We start from the raw sequence: 20332 nt of genomic DNA on the forward strand, positions 1-20332 counted from the left end.
CCTTAAAAGGAATGAGTGTACACTCCCTTTCTCCCTCTTCTCAATGGCCAGGATGCAAACATTGATGGCAGGAACTGAAGCAGTCACCTTGGAACTCAGAGATGGAAGTCACGTGTTGAGAATGGCAGAGATACTCTACCAGCTGTAGACTACATTCCTTTGGACTACTATGTAAGAGAGAATAAAAATTCTGCTTAGTTTAAGTCACTGTATTTTGGGGTCTTCTGACTACCTATTTTATGCTCTAAGCTTCATGTTACTACCATTACCCAGGAAACTGTCCTTCTTACTTGTACTTATTTGTGTTTTCTTAGTTCAAGTTTTATGATTTCTGTCTTCCTTTTAAAAACTTTTAAACTGTTAGATAGTGGGTCATCTAATTTTTTTTTTCAAAGAATCAGCTTATGGTTTTCCTTATTCTAGAGTGCTTAGAGTTTGAAGATTATTTTTGCTACCTTTACACTTGAATTAATTTCTAGCCACTTATGGAATTGTTGAGTCACATCCTTTCCTCCTCAACATTCTTTCTACATTGTTCCATTGTCCTATGCCATCTAAAACTGCTGAAAAGAAGTCCAAGGTCAGTCTCATTTTCTTCTTGGTAGATGGTCTGCTGCTTCTTCTGGGATGTTTATAGTAGGAAGCTTTTGTTATCCCTAAGATTTAGGAACTTCACAAGAGCTATTCTGATTTCAATAGTCTCTTTACTCAATTTACCTGGAATATAGGAAATTCTGTTCACTTGCCAAGCTGAGTCTTTTTGTTTCAGAAATGGCTTTTCTTTTATGCTTGTGACTACTTTTTCAATTTCGTTTGTTCCCTCTTCACCAGGACTCTAGCTGTATGTTGGATCAATATAAACATCTCACATAGCTACCATTTTCTTTCTAATCATTTCATCTGTTTGTACTTCTCTTTTATGTCTGTGTGATATTCTCACATCTGTTATCCATGGCACTGACTCACTTTTCTGTTATAGCAACTCTACTTCGTGTGGTTTCTAATGTGACTTTCAGATAGTGTATTTTTCTTCTATTTCTTTCCTTACCTTTCCAAGTCTCCTTTTCATATAATTTTGGTATCTCTGAATTTTTGTTTCATAGGGTCTCATATTGTATTCAGTTAGAGTGATACTTTTCAAAGAACTTATTCTATTTTCTGAAATCATTTTTCTTCTGATGTGTATTCTTTATATGTATTTTTCTACTGACATTCTTTGGGAGAGGAGAATAGTATCTCACGTAGATCCCATGGTAGCTCTTTACTAAGAAATAGTGACTAGTACTTGAATCCATTTGCCCTTGAGATATAACTTCTATTTCATAGGAAATGTAGTAGCTAGAGAAGAAAGCTAACACAAGGGAAAACCAGAGAAATACAGAAGGACATTCTGTAGGACAACTGACTCAATTGTTTCCACTGGTAAGTGTTCTAAAAAAGGGACTGGACGAGATTAAGCTTAACAGGTATTAGGGTCCTTGATTGGATACTGATATGGATAAACCAGCTAAGAATAATTGGAAAAATTTTAATATGGCCTGGAAACTAAATGAGATGAGATAAAATAACTAAAACACAAAGGTAGAAAGTGTTGCCTAAACAAAACAGGGATAAAAATGTTATAAAACCATTTTTACAGTATGATCTCATTTTAGTACACACACAGGTAACTGTTACAGTGAGTGATATTCTCTGGGTGGTAGGAATATGCTATTTGTTTTTAAGCTTGTCTGTATTTTCTAATACTCTACAAGTACATATACCTTTTATGTAATATTTTTTTTTTAATAGTGACACATTTAAAATTGGAGAAGGGAATGGCTACTCACTCCAGTATTCTTACCTGGAGAATTCCATGGATAGAGGAGCCTGGTGGGCTATAGTCCATGAGGTCACAAAGAGTCAAACATGACTGAACAACTAACACTTTACTTTTATATTTAAAATATTTACCATGGAGATAATAAAGCTTAAGTTTCAAGGTCCCTTCTCATGTGCCCTTCCAAGGTCTAGGAGGACATCCCTCCAACAATTTTGTACCATACACTTTTGTAGGATTTTTAAATCTCATTTTTCATTTCTCTAGCATTTTTAAATTGTGGTAAAGACACATAATGAAAAGTTCACTCTTTTAACCATTTAGGTTTACAGTTCAGCGGTAGTGCATACCTTCACATTGTTGTGCAAATATCATCACCACTCATCTCCAAGGCTTGGTCATCTTTCCAAACTCAAACTCTGTACCTGTTAAACAATAACTCTTGACAAACCCCTCTCTCCAGTCTTTTTATTTTTAAGAATCTCCAAAACTGTATAAGCTTTAAACTCCACAAAACCTGGGCCTAGCCTCAACTGACAACCAGATATCCTAGTCATTCTTGAGAAAGCTTTTGAAATGATACCTAACCCTGACAAGGTGACTTTAACCTCAAACCAAAGGACAATCAACATATGCAAGGAGACTCTCACCAAAGTGCTCATCAGTAAATGTGCAAAACTCAATAATTGTGACAACATCAACAGTGTATACACATAAAAACAAAACCAGTGAATGTTACTAGAATATACATTAAACAACTTTTTCCAAAAGTTACTTGTTTGTCATTCTTAAGGTCCAATTTTATTGTAAAGTTAAGCCTATTTTCTTCATTACTTAGAATTATTGGTAAATAGTTCCATAACTTCCTGTAAAATTAGTCCAGAGGAGTATATAGACATTTTATATAGTTCTATCAGCTATTTTTTAAGCCTGATTCAAAATCAAAGAAACCTTTATTTCTTTCATACTTAGAAGAAGTTCAAAGTAAGAGTCCAGGACTAGTATAATTTTATGATCCTCAAGGAACTGAAGCCCTTTTATCTTGCTATGCTACCATCCTTAGCATGCCAATTCATGGCCCAGTAGGGTTGCTCAAGCTCCAGCCATCAAGTCTATATTCCAGTCTGAAGGGAAAAGTGAGTGAAAAAGAGCATACCCCCTTCCCATGATGATTCCTTACAGAAATTTCATCCAACTCCTGATCTTGCATCATTTTTGCCCTATAGCCTTAGCTAGCCAAGACAGAGGCCAGGAAACACAATCTTCATTCCACAAACTCATGCCAACTAAAAACCAGACGCTCAATTACTAGAGACCCAATGGTCAAATATATCCAAACCGTACATCTAAGCTTTACTGCAGCATGTAAGCTTTAGCTGTGAAAAGCATCGTATCAGTGTACTAATTATCATCACTTTTTACTGCGTGTTGTTTTCAGGGAAATGTAAACCACAGGATGTGGTCTCTGACCCCATCCCTAGAGAATGTTACCATAGAAGACATTTCCCCACACGGTAAACAAAGGAAAACAAGGAACGTGAGGGTAGAAGTTGTTGTACCCATGAGAGAGCCTATAGAGCTGGAGCATAATAGAAACAACCAGAGGGGGGTGATGGAATCAGCAAAGGAAAGCCTCGTGACCTTTCAGCCTTCTCCCTGGCTTGATAATGAAATACAGAAATAAACCTCCCCGCTTGTACTTTGCATATTTTGGTTGTCATATTGCTTTTCTAAATTGATTGCATTTGACCTTGATGAGGGAATTTACCTTGGTGGTTAATAGAGTCTGGAATTTTGTTCAAACTAGGATTTCTCCCTGAAATAGTGGTAGTGGTCAGTAGGAGTGGTGGTCAGTCTGCTGGGTTCTTTGCCTCTTATCTAACTGCCCCAAGATCTGGGCTCTTTTTTCCTCTCTCTGGCTCAGCGATGAGGCAGGCTCCCTCTCTGAGAAAAAGCAGGGCGTGTTGATCTAGCAGAGCGGCTCATTGGGATTCTGTTCCTCTCAGCTGGCACCCCCACCCAGCCAGCCTCTGGGTAAGAAACCACTTATTCCTACTGTTCTTCAGTTTGACTTCCTTAGGGAAATTAGCCCCGCAGAAGTAGCCAGACAGTGGTAGCAAAGTATAGAGCAGGCACCTACAGTCCTGCAGCTTCTCCCAGAACCAGCAGAGGCTACTGCAGATAGACCAGGGCACATGGGGCCCACATGGTACAGAACTCAGGAAAACTGTTTTAATCAACCACCGCCCTTAAAACTCTTTGGGGGTAGGTCACATTTGGAGTAAGGGAGGCTTGAAAGGCAGGGAGGGGACTTTCCTCTTAACAGTGGAAGGAGCTTCTTAACAGTGGAAGGAGCTTCCTAACAGCCTTCCTTTTCTGCTTTGTGCCTGGGTCAGCAAGTTCTAGGGGAGCTGTGTCCTCAGGTCCCAAGGGGGCTGGGGCCTGTCGGGGCACGCAGCAAGCTGTGAAAGCACTCTGGAGGAAAAGGGAGGCTCCTCTTCATTTCCCTTTCCCGCAGGCCTGCCCTGGTTTTTCATGATGTCATCCATTCATCATTGTGAGCTGATTGGTGGCCCCAGGCCTTGGCTGGCTGCCCAAGGCCAGGAGGGAAGAAAGAGGACCCAGGACAAATGCGCAGCAGGCCCCTGACTATGTGCGGAAATGTTGTCATCAGTTCCACATAGAAAGACTTGGAACAAATCGAAGAAGACAGTAAAAGTCACAAGATCCTATCCAACCTTCCCTTCCCTGAATGCCTGGGAAGAATTCAGGGGCCTCTTTCCTGTGGATGGGGAACCAAATCCTGGAGTGGGCCTGGGTGTGGAGGAGGGACTGCTCGGCCAGATGGTTCATTCTCCAGAATTCAACCTGTTTCCTGAATCAGTGGTGTTTGAAAGCAACTTTGTCCAGGTACTCTTGGGCCGCTCCGAATGGCACTCCTTGATTCCTCTAAATCTCTTCCCACAATGTGACGGAGAGTCTGTCCCCGGAACTGGAGTGGAGTGACAACTGAGGCAAAGAGAGGAACCAAAGGCAAGGCTACCCACACCTGACCCTGACATTGCAGAGCCCCAGATAGGCTTTCTCCTGCAGTCACTCTGGAGAGAGAGGTCAAGGGTTCTCTGCTCTGAGGGGAGGGTTTGATCTCTGAATCCCTTAGTTTACTTCATCCTCCAGGCTGTCAGTTCAAAGTAGATGAACAAAAAGGCAGTAAAATGAGATGCTATTTACGGCTTTAGAGCAGAAATGCTGATGGATGAAAGAATAGAAGTGGGGCACCCAGAGAGATCTAGGCTCGGAGTCTGGTCCATTTTTTTCTCGTCAGGGGATGTCATGGTGCAGGTGACCTGCGCACCAGTTTTTTCTGTTGTAAAAGAGGTGGGACTGACCTGGCTGGGAAACATGGGAAGAAAGGCCTCAGTACAGGAGCACTCAGTGCATTTTGTTTCCTTGCCTGGGCTCTCCTTAGGCCAGATGGGACCCAGAATAAGCAGCACTTGGGGGTTACAGGGGCCTGACAGTGAAAAAAAGATGCAGGAGATAATAGGGCTCCCAAGAAAGTGCCAAAGGACAGGTTTTTTAATTAAAAGCCAGGAAATGGTCTGGGGAGGATTCATGGGAAGTGTGACACATGTTCAGGGAACTCTTGTGGGCAATTGCTAATATTGGGTTAGTCAAAAAGTTCATCTGATTTTTCCACATCAGCTTAAAAAACCCAAATGAACTTTTTGGTCAACCCACAATAGGCAAAGTAAATACTGTTACAGTTGTTTAACCAATATAGGTTTAACTGTGGTTCCAAACAAGTGATGACTTTGCCCCCACCAGTAGTGGAGCCATGTCTGAAGCCACTGGCCATGTCTGAATGAAGCATTTTGGATTGTCACAGTTTGGGGGTGGGGTTGGGGTGGTCACTGCTATCTGCAACTATTGGGCAAAGGCCATGGATGCTGTTAAACACCTTACAACACACAGGAGAGCCCACTCCCCCCAAACAAAGAATTATCCAGCCCCAAATGTGAACAGTGCCGAGTTTGAGAAGCTCTCTCGTGAAACATGCTGCTGCTCCTGCCAAACGCTCAGACTGTGCTGGGGGACTGCTTTGCAGGTCAGAAAGGGCAGGGACTGGATAGACATCTACAAAACCTACAACACCATGGCCCTGGGGGTGACCTCCTCCGTGCCCTGCCTGCCTCTTCCCAACATCCTCCTCATGGCTAGTGTCAAATGGCACCACGGGCAGAACCAGACATGGAACAAACCATCCACAGCCCCCAAGATCATCCTGAAGAGGTGAGCATCCTGAAGTGGGGCAAAGGGGGAGGCATGTAACATGGACAGGAAGGAGGGCCAGTCTACATCCCCACTTTCCTTCTTGTTGCACTCACTGCACTGAATTCTTAGGAAGTCTCTCTACTTTGGGGCAAGGGACAAGGAAGCCAAGGGGTCTAGGAGATGAAGCATTGGTTGGGAGATGCAGGTTCTAAACCTTATGCAACTGACTAGACTCAAAACCAGAAAAGGCAATGGCAACCCACTCCAGTACTCTTGCCTGGAGAATCCCATGGACAGAGGAGCCTGGTAGGCTGCAGTCCATGGAGTTGCGAAGAGTCGGACACGACTGAAGCGACTTAGCAGCAGCAGCAGCAGACTCAAAACAATTTTTGAGTTCCAAGTTACTTGATGCATTTCAGTTTTCCTACTGGTAAAGTGAATTGAATGAAGTCTTACTTGGAACTGTAATATTATGTTTGTCCGGGATGCAATGGCCCTTTATTTTTTCAGATTTCCAACTTTTTATTTTGTATTGGGTATAGCCAATTAACAATGTTGTGGTAGTTTCAGGTGAACAGCAAACTGACTCAGCCATACATATACTTGTATCCATTCTCCCCCCATATCCTCCTCCCATCCAGGCTGGCACATAACACTGAGTATAGTTCCATGTGCTATACCCTTGCTGGTTATTCATTTTGAATACAGCAGTGTGCAGTGGCCCCTTTAGATGCTTGAGCCTCTTCAAGTAATTTGCAGGATATCTCAAGAATCTCTAGATATTCCCAGAGGCCCAAGTTAACCTTTCATTGCTCCATGGTGCTTCAATAATAAACCTCTCCGTTATGTTCTAAGCACCCCCTACAGCAAGTGCATCCCAGTTCAGCTGACTAATCCCAGATCCAAAGCCAGCTCCCTGAACTTTAGCTCCTTTGGGAAGAGTAATTGGGGCCTTAAGGTCAATGAATGGACAAGCTGGACAGTGAGACCCAGCTCCTATTTTTCTATCAAGAAGAAAATTAAAAATCCCTATGATCTCAGCTATCTTACTCCCAGGCTGCCCTTCTCAAGCAGGATTCAGGGAACACCAGCATGAGAATCGTGGCAGGAAAGGTGGAGGTTAAAATGCAGATTCCAGGGCCCTACCCCAGACCTACTGAATCTGAATCTTTGGGGGTATCTTCAGGTGTCTGCATTTTAACCAAGCTCCCCAGGTGAATCTGATCTCCCTGAAGTTTGAGAACCACTGTGCTAACCATTCACTCCTACCCACCCCCAAAGCCTTGGTCCTAAAGGAGACACTCTTCATTTTAGTGAAGACAGCGTTGGACCATGTGTGTTATCAATGTATGTCTTCCCTTGCGTCTTCAGGATTCTCCCATTGAAGTTTGTGGAGCTCCAGGTCTCTGACCACCTTCAACGTGTCCTGCGTTTGAGGACAGTCACAGAGAAGATATACTATCTAAAACTCCACCCTGACCATCCTAAGACTGTCTTCCACTTCTGGATCCGGCTCATTCAAATTCTGCAGAAGGGCCTGTCCATCACCACCAAAGACCCCAGGATTCTTGTCACTCACTGCCTGGTACCCAAGAATAGCTGCAGTCCCTCAGGAGACTCACAGGTAAGTGGACACTATGGCCTCCTCCAGCCAAGGCCAGAGCTGAGCTGTAGAGCTTTGGTAAGCTGATATGGGAGCACCCTGGGAAGGAGATCCCTGCCTTAGGCCTTTTCTAATCACTTTATTGATTAAAATTCACTCAAGTGTACAGTTCAGCATTTTCAGTAGTTTCAGTTCTGCAACCATCACCACCATATCTATCACCCTAAAAAATTCCCTCATGCCCATTTGCAGTCATTTTGTTCCTACTTTCTACCCTAGGCAACCACTGATCTGTCTTCAAACTCCACTCATATTTCTGAAACATTTCATATACATGGAATCCTATAATATATAGTGTTTTGTGTCTGGCTTCTTTCATTTAGCATAAGGTTTTTCAAGTTCATTCATATCATAGCATGAGGCCAACTCTATGTTAGAGTCACATATTATCAATAATTTCTTCCTTTTTATTGTGGAATAGTATTCCACTGCATGGATATACCACATTTTGTTTGTCTAATCACCAGTTGATGGACATTTGGATCATTTTCATGCATGCGTGCTCAGTCCTGTCCAACTCTTTGAGACCCCATGGCCTGCATCCCACCAGGCTCCTCTGTCCATGAAATTTTCCAGGCAAGAATACTGGAGTGGGTTGCTCTTTCCTCCTCCAGGAGATCTTCCTGGCCCAGGTATCGAATCTGCATCTCCAGTATCAGCAGGCAGATTCTTTACTGCTGGGCCACCTGGGAGACCTTTGGATTATTTCGTTTGGGCCTATTATGAATAATGCTGCTGTGAACATTTGTGTACAAGTTTTTGTATAGATGTATGTTAGGGTATGTTTTCATTTGTTGTGGGTAGATTCCAAGAATTTGGAATTGCTGAGTTATATGATAAGTTTGTGTTTAAACAGGCAAACCTTTTTCCAAAGTGACTATACCATTTACATTCCCACCAGGAATGTGAGAGGGTTTTGCTTTCTCCACATCTTCACCAACAATGATATTATCTTCTTAATTAAAGCTATTCTAGGGGATATGTTGTGTTTTTAATTAGGATTTCCTGTCAAGAAACTTTTCATAGACTTGTTAACCATTTATATATATTCTTGGTGAAATTTCTAATCAAATCTTTTCTTATTAAAAACATTTTTTTATTGAGTTGTAAGAGCTCTTTGCATATTATGGATATAAGTCCTTTATCAGATATATGACTTGTAAATGTTTTTTCCCAGTCTGTGAGTTGTCTTTTCATTTTCTTAATGATGTTTTCTAAGGAGCAAAACTTTTAAATTTTGATGAAGTGCAGTTTATCAATTTTTTCTTTAATAGATCTTTTATCTAAAAACTCTTTGTTCAACCCAAAGTCACAAAAAATATATGTTATCCTATATTTTCTTCAAGAAGTTGTATAGACTTCTTTTAAAAAAAAAAATTTTTTTTTTTGGCCACATCATGTGGCATGTGGGATCTTAGTTCCCCAGCCAAGAATTGAATATGAGCCCCTGCCATTTGAAACATGGAGTCTTAACCACTGGACCACCAGGGAAGTCACTAGACTTAGCTCTTACATGTAGGTCTTTGATCCCTTTTGAGTTAATATTTTTGTATGATGTGAGGTAAGGGTACATTTTTAAGTAATTTTTTTTTTTTTTTTTGGCATGTGGATGTTATAACAATTCTAGTACCATTTGTTAAAAGACTATCCTTCCCATGTTGAATTGTCTTGGCATTGGACCATAAACGTAAGGATTTATTTCTGGCTTCTCAGTTCTGTTCCATTGATCTGTTTGCTATTCTTGTGCCAATACCACAATGTCTTGATAAATGAAGCTTTATGGTAAGTTTCTTGAAACCTCTGAATTTTAATTTTTGAAATTGGGTGTTGTAAATCTTTCAATTTTGCTCTTTTTCAAATTGTTTTGGAATAGCCAAATCCAGATCCTTTGCATTTCCATGTAAAGTTTAGGATCAACTTGCCAATTTCTGCAAAAAAAAAAACAAACAAAACTGCTGGAATTTGGTAAGAACATGTTGAATTTATACAACAATTTGGGGAAAATTGCCATCTTGACAATATTGAGTCTTTCAGTACATATGTATACAAAGTCTTTCCATTTATATCAATCTAATTTCCCTTAGCAATGTTTGCAGCTTTCAGTTTATAAGTTCTACACTACTTTTGTTCAATATATTGCTAAGTATTTGATTGTTGTTGATATTATTGTAAATGGAATTGTGTTGTCTTAACTTTGTATCACTTATTGAAAGTATATAGAAATACAATAGATTTTTGTGTATTGTTGTTTATTAGCTGTATTAGTTTTCATGGATTCCTTAGGATTTTCTACATATATGCATATTCCTGTTATCTGCAAATAAATACAGCTTAATTTCATTTCTCATTTGGATCCATTTGTTTGTTGCTTATTGCATTAGTTAGAACCTTCAGTACAATGTTTAATAAAAGTAATAAAAGCAGACATCCTTGCCTCATTCCAGGTATTACGGGGAAAATATCCAGTCTTTCACTAAGTATGATATTAACTATGGGATTTTTGTAAATGCCCTTTATAAGACAGAGGAAATTCCTTTCTATTCCTTGTTTATTAAGAGTTTTTTTTATCATGAATGGGTATTATATTTTGCCAAATGCTTTTTCTCTGTCTACTAAGATGATCCTATTGTTTGTTCTTTATTCTATTAATATAGTATATTGTTGTTGTTTAGTTGCTAAGTTGTGTCCAACTCTTTGCAACCCCATGGACTGTAGCCTGCCAGACTCCTTTGTCCAGGTCCATAGGATTTCCCAGGCAAGAATACTGGAGTGGATTGCCATTTTCTTTTCCAGGGGATCTTCCCAACCTAGGGATAGAACCCAGGTCTCCTGCACTGGCAGGTGGATTCTTTACCACTGAGCCAACAGGGAAGCCCATATATTATATTACTTTAATTCTTAGATGTTAAACCAGCCTTGTATTCCTGCAATAAATTCTGTTACATTACGATGTGTATGATCCTTTCTATATAGTTTGATTTGGTTTGCTAGCATTTTGTTAAAAGAGTTTTGCACCTACGTTCGTTAGAGATATTGGTCTGTAGTGTTCTTGTGATAGCCTGGCTTTGGTATCAGAATAATACTTGCCTTATTGAGTAATTTAAAAAGTGTTCCTTCCTCCTCTGTTTCTGAGTTTTTGAAGAATTGATGTTACTACTTCTTTAAATATTTGATAGAAATCAGGGAAGCCACCTGGGCCTTTTTGCCTCAGGCCTTGGAGTCTAATGAACTGAAGCCTGAAGTGAGCTACAACATAAGCTCCACAATGGCTGAGATTTTTATCTGTTTTTTTCACTGAGATTCCCCAGTGCCTGGCAAATAGTTGATGTTCAGAAAATATTAATATTAAATGAACGTGAGCAGGTGGTGCAGTGGTAAAGAATCTGCCTGCCAACCTGGGAGATGCAAGAGATACGGGTTTGATCCCTGGGTCAGGAAGATCCCCTGGAGGAGGAAATGGCAACTCGTTCCAGAATTCTTGCCCGGAAAATTCTATGGACGGAGGACCCTGGTGGGCTACAGTCCATGGGGCCTCAGAGTCTGACGTGACTGAGCATGTGCGCACACACACCCCCCCACACAACCAGAACATCCAAGGGGCATCACAGGCAACAAGAAAAGAGGCAATTTTACTTTGGCATAAAAAGCACCTCAACACAGGATATTTCTTAGATAAATGAATTTGAAAAACATTAAATTTCTACAATAAACATTTAACCCCCTCTATTTAAATATAAAACCAAGTATGGTAAGTTTTATTAAAGTTTATATTAATAGACTGTTCAATAACATAGTAAGGTATGTTAAGAATAGCTTACCTACACTAAATTATGTTTAAAGTTTTTAATAACAATATCATTCTTAGGACATCAAAGGAAATTTATAACAATAGAGATCAAAACAAACAGATATAGCCTCAGAATTGCCTCTCTGAGCTGCTGGCATGGCTTTGTCTGATGGAACACTTTAGGTTCTAACACTTTCGGTTCTAGACCATGATATTAGGAAAATGCAGAGATGCTAAAACCTTAACAACCTGGCTTTGTTTTTCTTTCCTCCATCTAGTTAGTACAGAAGAAACCCCAACCTTCCCAGCCCAGCGAGAGCCTCATGCAGCTGATGGCCAAAGGGGAGAGCGAGGCCCTCTGTCAGATCTTTGTGGACTTGCATCAGCACAACCTGTTCAGGTACATGACTCAAATCCAGCCAGCCTGATGTCCCCAGGTGGTCTGCCCCAGAGACTCAGAAACCAAGTAATCTGGTTAAGGGGCACAAGGAAGTACATGAAATTCTGCCCTTCCACATGCAATCCAGTCTGTATTCTTGACTCAGGGAAACCTTTTCCTGGTCTCTTTGCCTGATTGTCCTCCACAAGCACTGTGGGCTTGACTTCAGAGGAGGATATTCATAAAAAATGAAGAGTAACCTCTTCAATATTAAGAATAAATTAGTGACACAGTGGAAAAGTAAAACCTAATTTCTAATCTAGTTCCTAGATTTCCTACTGAGAAATAATCAAAACATTGTTGAAAACATCCTCTATCACTGAGTTCCTTTACCTACATACTTGGCCTCTGCTTGGACTTTATGGAGCTTCTGTGGTCAATTTTTTTTAAGTGTTTTCTGGAAAGCTCCCTCATGTAGGCCTGTCTTCTCCATGTCTGAGGAAATGTCATTGTAGGTACAGATGACTTAGGGTTGACTCTTAGGACTGGTTGGTATGAGAGAGACAAAAGCAGAGCACACTTAGACCTCAGGGTACCACAGCCAGAGAGCAAAGTTCAAGTGGGAACCGGAGTTCCAGTGAACTTGACATGTGGTGTCAAAGAAAAGGGAGAACAGAAATGAATTAGTAAATGTCACCAGAAGAGAAAAACACCAGAGAAGGAGATTTTGTCATAACAGGGACCAGCAATTCAGAGACAGAATTAAAAAAAGAAAGTTTTTTTGTATGTATGAGTGCCAATAATAAACTGAAAATCAGGAGAGCTCAGAGGAGGCGAAGTCTCATAGTGGGTAAGTGCTCACATAGGTTTGGACCCAAGTCACTGCTCTGACTATGAGCCCTCGGGCACATTGCTTAACTCTGCTGGGCCTCAGTTTTCAGATCTGTAGAGTGGAAATTATGATAATGCCAACCTCATCCAGATAGTGTCAGTATAAAATGAACCCATATGCATCAAGTGCTTGGCTGGTCCTCAGCAAATCTAGAGGCAGTTATAAGTTAACTCTCAATAAATATTAACTTGTATTCTAACTTGGGCTGAAAGTAGAAAAGTGATAACACAGGAAAAAGACTTATTAGTTGCCTGCTGTTGAAGAATTTTTTATACTGGGGTTGTCATTGGTATATCACACAGAGATCTGTAATGAAGAAGTTCCAGGGTAAGATATCACAATCTGAACAGGAGAGCTCTGGACTTAATACAGATTTTTTTTTTTTTTTGACCACACCATTCAGCTTGCAAGCTCTTAGCTCACTGACCAAGGGTGAAACTCCTGACCCCAGGCAGTGGAAGTGCAGAGTTCTAACCATTGGACCATCAGGGAATTCCCAGAACAAAATATTCTGAAGCAACTTTTTGATTGTCTCAAAATGTTAACTCACAGATTTTCTTTATTACTCTTAGGACAGCCTCTGTTTATACCTCATTAGCCACACCTATATCTAGTCAAAGCTATGGTTTTTCCAGTAGTCATGTATGGATGTGAGAGTTGGACCATAAAGAAAGCTAAGCACCAAAGAATTGATGCTTTCAAATTGTGGTGCTGGAGAAGACTCTTGAGAGTCCTTTGGACTGCAAGAAGATCAAACCAGTCAATTCTAAAGGATATCAACCCTCAATATTCACTGGAAGGACTGTTGCTGAAGCTGAAGCTCTAATACTTTGGTCACCTGATGCAATGAGTCGACTCATTGGAAAAGACCCTAATGCTGGGAAAGATTGAAGGCAAAAGGAGAAGGGGTGGCAGAGGATGAGATGGTTAGATAGCATCACTGACTCAGTGAACATGAATTTGAACAAACTCCAGGAGATAGTGGAAGGCAGAGGAGCCTTGTGTGCTGCAGTCTATGGAGTTGCAAAGAGTGGGGCATGACTTAGAGACTGAATAATGATAGTCACACCCAGTTGCAAAGGAGGCTGGGAAATGAAGCCTCTACTCCACATAGCCATGGGCCCAGCACAAAATTAGATGCTCTGCCTCAGCAGGAGAAGGGAAGAAGGGATGCTGGGGGCCTACTGGCAATCTCTGGCACAGAGAGATTTTAATATCTCTGAAAGGTCAGAGAAGTTGAAGACCTAAAGGAAAAACTCACAGAAGTCAGATAAAGGATGGGGAAAGCTGTGCAGACTAAGGGAACAAATGGGTGTAAGACTGAGGCTATGCCCTGAGTAAGAAGCTTAATGAGTCAGTGTAGAGAAAGGGAAGGAAGATCAAGGGGAAGTGGGGATGTTGGTAGGAGGACATATGTAGAAGTGGGCAGGGCCCAAACCAGGCAGGGCCTGGGAAGCCATGCCAATGGATTTAAGCTTTAAGTGTAATGGGAACCTTAGCATTTTCAATAGGGAAGTGCTGTGATCCCATTTACATTTTTAAAAGGTCAAGCTGGCTGCTGCTGTGACAGCGATTTGAAGAGAGGCAGGCTAGGTGTGATGGGACCAGCCAGGGAGCCATGGCAACCGAGTGCAGGCTGTCATGTCCAAGACGGATCAGAGGGATGTGAGAAACAGGGAACATTTAATTTTTGCTTCCCCATCTCAAACAATTACTTTGTACAGATGTTTAGTTTCTTCTCTTTCATTTCCCAGCATGAAGCCCTGGAGTGATGATTTTTCTCCTCATTTAGGCAGGTTCTGGTCTGGTTGCAGTTTTAGCAGTTTTTGCACATCAACAGTAATATGCAACTTACAGCAAATAAAATAAATGGCTGAGATGCCAAACAGATGGAGTCACGCCCACTCCACCTCAGCAAAATCAGCATCAAGGGTTCTGCTCCCCAAACCCCTACCCCATTCTACCTCCCCCTTCTCTAGTTTTCCTTCTGGTGCTTTAATATGGGTCACATCCACCCAATATAGCCACAGCTGTCCTTTTTCATATTTATATCTGCCTCTAAAGCTTTTGTTGCATCAGGAAAAATATAATGAAAAACAAGCTTTAAAACAAGAGTCTCATGCTCTATTCTTTTCCTTCTGACCTTCATTTCCTCGATCCTGAAATGACTGGAGTTCCAGGAGCAGCAAAAAGACAGAGAACAAAAAGGACAGCTCAGGTAAGGGAGGGTACAGAGCACCCACATCTTGGAGAATCTTTCTGCTCTGCAGACATAGGAATAAAATTCCCTCCAGCCCCCTAGACCAACTTTCCTTTGCTGTCAGGATCACCATTATCCTCCTGTACCTTGGTTCTAGTTCTTCTGGGATCTGCAGTCACCATAGTCTATTTGGCACCACATCACCCCAGTTTCTTTCTTTGAAATATTCTTTACATTCTTGAGTTCATTTCCAAGCCCACAGATCCTACCCTAGTCTACTTTATTATCTCTTGCCTGGGCCACTGCAGCAATCTCCTGCTAGTTCATTCATTCATTCAAAAACACATATTGGGCACTTGGTAAGTGCCAAACACTGTTGAAGGCTTTGGAGTCACAGTGAAGAAAAACACAGCACCCCATTCAGGGGTTTATAGTTTTTGGAGTCGGATGGGTAAATTCCCAAATCACATAACCTCTCCTTCCAGGCAACATTCAAAGCTCAAGACTGGGGTGCTCCTGTCTTGAGGGCACAAAGGCAGAACTCCCTCACTCCTCCTGGGAAGCTGTCCCAGAAGACCTGGGGTCTGTGCTGAGTCACAGAGGATGAGTACAAGTGGGCTGGCCGAGGCGGATGAGGCAGGGATCCTAGAAAGAGACACAGAGTCTGTGTAAGACAGTATGACATGTTCTGGAAACAGCAGCCAGTTCCCGATGTATTCTCAGGTTCTAGTTTACCCCAAATCCACTCATTTTGGCATGGCTGATCCTGCATGAGCCTTCCATCTCTTACCCATCTCACCTGATTACTCTCTCCTTCTTCATCAGGAGCTCTCTGCCTTCTTTTCTCCAGCTTAAATCTTCTGCTGTGGTCAAACCTCAGTTATCCTTTCCCATGACTTATTCATCCTCCTCTGCTCCCTTCTTTCTGACGCCACTCTAAATCCTGCCTAATCGTCCAGATACACTCACAACTGGGGCTTCCCCGGTGACTCAGCATTAAGAATCTGTCTGCAATGCAGGAGACACGGGTTCAATCCCTGGGTCAGGAAGGTCTCCTAGAGAAGGAAATGGCAACCCACTCCAGTATTCTTGCCTGGAGAATTCCATAGACAGAAGAGCCTGGAGGGCTACAGTCCATGGGGTCGCAAAGAGTCAGACACAACTTAGAGACTAAACAATCACAACACCTTCCTGTCCAGGCACATCTCGCCTTGCTCATAACCTCTCTTTCATAACATAAGTTCCCTAATTGTTTCATAGGTTTAAGTCTTATTTCTTCAAACAATGCTAAACTTTTTTGTATGCCTCTGAATTCCTACAGTGGGAAGCACAGGTCTGAGAACGCAATAGGAGCTCAATAAATATTCATGCACCACATCCCTAAGAAATTTTTCCTCCAAATTGGCTCATAAGGCAGCCAGAATATCATGTTATATTTGGAGGAGTGCGTAGGTCCCAGAGGAGCTGTGCCAACTTTTATCCAAACCAGGGATTCAAACTCAAACATCTGCAGGTGTTATAAAGGAGTAAAGAGTCTACGTGTCATAGATAGAAGAAACGGCTAATTTTTCCCTCATCCCTATTATTCATAAAACAACAGCTGGGCTGACACGGTTCAGCACTGAAGAGACAGTAGGGGGTGATGGGGACTGTGGCAATGAAAAAGTGAATGTTTCAATTCAAGTTTCATTAATGGTTGCCATGCTGCAACACAGGCCTGGCATTGCCAGATAATCTGATTTTTCAAGAAAAAACAAAAATCTGAATTTTTATATCACATACACCCCCACCCCCCACTTCATAAAAATCTATAGTGTGAAAGTGATAGTTGTTCAGTCATGTCTGATTCTTTGTGAACCCATGGACTGTAGCCTTTCAGGCTCCTTGGTTCTTAGAATTCTCCAGGCAAGACTACTGCAGTGGGTTACCATTCCCTTTTCCAGGGGATCTTCCCAACCCAGAGACTGAACCCGAGTCTCCCGCATCACAGGACAATCCTTTACCATCGGAGCCACCAGGGAAGCCTAACAAAGTACAGTATAGGCCAGACTTAGTGGGGAAACAAAAGGTACCTGCAGACCAAAGTGAGCCTAGAGGCTGCCAGTTTTCAGCCTCTGTTCTCTATGGTAAGCGGAGCTGGCTGCTGGCCCACATTTTCTGCAAGTCTAGAATTGCTTTTTAATATTATGTGATTGTTAATACAATGGTGAGTCATTAATGTTTTTACACATACATTCAAACACACACACACGTACATACACACACACTCAAAACATATCTCATGAGATTAGTGTCGAAGAAGATAAAGCTAGAGAATATTTCAAACATTTCTAGGACTTGAGAGAACAGCTAGAATTTCAGAGTCACAGGACATCTCTGACATCGGAACTGTTGCTCCCAAGATGTCCCTAGGCTGATTGCAATGAATGATCCTGGGATGTCCTTAGGACCCTGTTCTTTCCTTGGAGCTGAAGGAACCCCTCTTTTATCTTTGGGCCAAGTAGCGTACACTTTCAGTTTGGAAGGACACTTACACCCCAGCCTCTTAAGACTTTTGGATGATGAGAGGGAGAGACAGAGGGAGCTACATTTGGAAAAGCCAGCATCCCCAAGTGTACCTGTGTAGTTGAACATGTCACTTCCCCATTTGTGGGTGATGTGATCTATATTGCTGTTGCTATGTTGCTAAGTCGCTTCAGTCGTGTCCAACTCTGTGCGACCCCACAGACAGCAGCCCATCAGGCTCTGCCTGGTCCTTCCTAAAACTTTAATGTGCAAATGCCCCCCTAGGGATCTTGTTAACATGTAGATTCTGATTCAGAGCATCTGGGCAGACCTGAGACTATATTTCTCACATGCTCTGGGTGATGCCAAAGCTGCTGGGCTGTGAGCCACCCTTAAGTAGCTCAAGCCAAGTGGACCAAGAACAGGCTCTGGCTTCAGGCCATCTGGGTTCAAGGGCATTGCCTGTTCAGCTAGCTGAATCTCCTGGGGAAATTCACTTGGTTTACCTCTCCAAGCCATGTTGGTTGCCTTGTTTTATGGGTACTGCCTGTTGACATGGTATAGTGGTAAAAACACGGGCTCTGTTGCCTGGCTATCTGGCTTGGGATTCTGGCCTTGCCTCCTCACGATGTGACCACGAGTAAGTGACTTCACCTTGCGGGGCCTAAAAATCCTCACGCATCAGATGGGGACTATGGCAGCACTGACCTCTCAGAGGTTGTTGTGAGGGTTAAAAGAGCATTAATGCGTGTAATTGTTTGGAACAGTGCCCAGCCCATAATAAGCACCTCACACATGTTGGCTGGAACCTGTGAGTGTGCTCTGTGAATTAAAGTACAAACAATTGCATTCCTTTTTGACCTAGGAAAAAAAACCTCTCCGAGTGAAGACTCCATCCCTTGCACCCGTGACCTCAGTTGGAGGGATTCGTTCACCTATGGAGAGTGGGAAAGAGAGAACCCCTCTGGGCCACAATCCCTCTCGCTCCTCAGCACTCTGGCAGCCTCCACTGGGCCTCAGCTGGCCCCACTCATAGGTACGGTGACGGCCTCATCCACTGCCTTCCTGGGACCAGCCTGGGTTCAGGTTCTAGGGTCTTGGGATGATTCCAGGAGGCTGTGGGTTGGGAGTGGGGGACCAGCCATAGCTGCCTCAACACTCTTTCTTCTTGCCCTGTTCTTCTCTACCTCCAACTGGGCTGAGTGAAACCCTAAGTGTGGCACCTCCAGAGCTACCAGAGGCCCCTGGGCTTCCTGCAAGTGGCTCAAAAGAGACAGAGACTAGCAGGACACAGCTGTCATTAGAGCTGCCTTCTCTGTGCTGTGCGGAAGGCATGAGGGGCTGCCTCTGCAGAGGGAGGAGCTCCTTCTCCTTCTCTGGCCTCCATGGGAATCCCAACCTTCTGCTGTGTAGAGTGGGAAGGAGGAAGTCTGTGAGGAACAAAAGTGAAAGTCGCCTCTGACTCTTTATGACGCCATGGACTGCAGCCCACCGGGCTCCTCTGTTCATGGGATTCTCCAGGCAAGAATATGGGAGTGGGTAGCTGATCCCTTCTCCAGGGGATCTTCTTGAACCTGGGATAAAACCCGAGTCTCCTGCAAGGCAGGCAGATTCTTTACCATCTGAGGCACCAGGGAAGCCCAGGAGGGATGAGGTGTAGGGATCAAATATCTCTGAGGCCCAGCCCTTATCTTTCCACGCACCAAGGCTCATCCATCCATCCACGTATTCATTTAACATTCATTAAGTATTTCCTATGTGCCTCTGTCTGACCAGAGATCCTTAAAGAAGGTACAGTGGTTTATGTTTTCTAGAGTAAAGTATTATCAATAAGCCACTAACTCTTACAAGTTACCTATTATCAACAGTTGACGATTTAAAAAACTAACAGAAAAAAAAAAAAAAAACTAACAGAATATCTAGGTGCCTATAGAAGAGCTCATAAGGCAAGCTACATCTTATTGAAAGTTTTTCTCTCCTATACTCACAGGAAGTTCTATTTGAGCCACCCTTTCACAGTAGAGAGAATCATACGACCCTTGCCAACACCACTCTGCAGCATTCAGCTTTCTGTGGGATACTGTCTTTATGGAGGGGAGGAGAAAAGCTGCACCTAAGGAAAAACTAGAATCATCTCACGCTGACAGCACAGCCTTTCCCTGGAGAATCGCTTGGGAGCATGGCTCCCAGATGAGAAGCGTTATTACAGCATTATTCTGGTCCGTAACTTTGCATCCTCACCACCACACATCACTGCACCTCACCTCCCTTCCAGCACAAGAACATACGCTCTCAGAAGGACCAGGATCAAGAGAGAGAAGGAAGGAAAGAGAACCAGAACCAGAAAAGAGGTGGAAGAGAACAAAACGGGGCTGAAGAGGAAGGTGGAGGGCGGAAATCAGAGAAGAGGGGAGATGCAGAAAAGTGGTAACAGAAGGAAATGAAGCACACTGAGAGATGCCTCGCCGCCACACTTCTATTTATCTAATTTAAAACTTTAAAGTAAGGCCATATACCAAAGGAGACATGTGTTTTCTTCTCTGCTCAGACTCCTCTGGACAAGGATAAGGGGACAGAAATGAATTCCAGCCAAAGGCCTCTCCTTAAATGTTCCTTTTTGCCAATTTTTCTCCTTAGTCCCTCTGTTTTGATTCAAGCCTTAGACCTTCCTCCTTAGTGCATTTCCTGACTTGGACCTGCTAGCCTGGCCCTGCTGTTCCAAATGGTGGTTTGGGTCTGAGGCTACACAAGTTTCCTGCGGGAGGTGGTAAGACAGGGTGCATGTGGTAGGGGGAGTTTCTCTTGCTGAGTT

General features: G+C 42.7%; 1 protein-coding gene across 2 annotated transcripts; it reads left to right on the forward strand.

The window, feature by feature from the left end:
- GARIN1B (golgi associated RAB2 interactor 1B) lies at window positions 1-20149 on the forward strand. Of its 2 annotated transcripts, none has more exons than XM_061414632.1 (8): window positions 1-171; window positions 4338-4729; window positions 5928-6112; window positions 7466-7718; window positions 11823-11944; window positions 14990-15033; window positions 18386-18556; window positions 19511-20149. In XM_061414632.1, exons 2-8 carry the CDS (start codon window positions 4481-4483, stop codon window positions 19522-19524), a joined length of 1038 nt encoding a protein of 345 aa, XP_061270616.1. In that variant the 5' UTR covers window positions 1-171; window positions 4338-4480; the 3' UTR covers window positions 19525-20149. The 2 variants fall into 2 exon arrangements, with proteins under 2 accessions (XP_061270616.1, XP_061270617.1); XM_061414633.1 differs by having other exon boundaries at window positions 4-171; window positions 14996-15033.
- Window positions 20150-20332: the final 183 nt, after the last annotated feature.

This window comes from Bos javanicus, chromosome 4, assembly GCF_032452875.1.
Source record: "Bos javanicus breed banteng chromosome 4, ARS-OSU_banteng_1.0, whole genome shotgun sequence".
In the NCBI taxonomy this organism is placed as follows: Eukaryota; Metazoa; Chordata; class Mammalia; order Artiodactyla; family Bovidae; genus Bos; species Bos javanicus.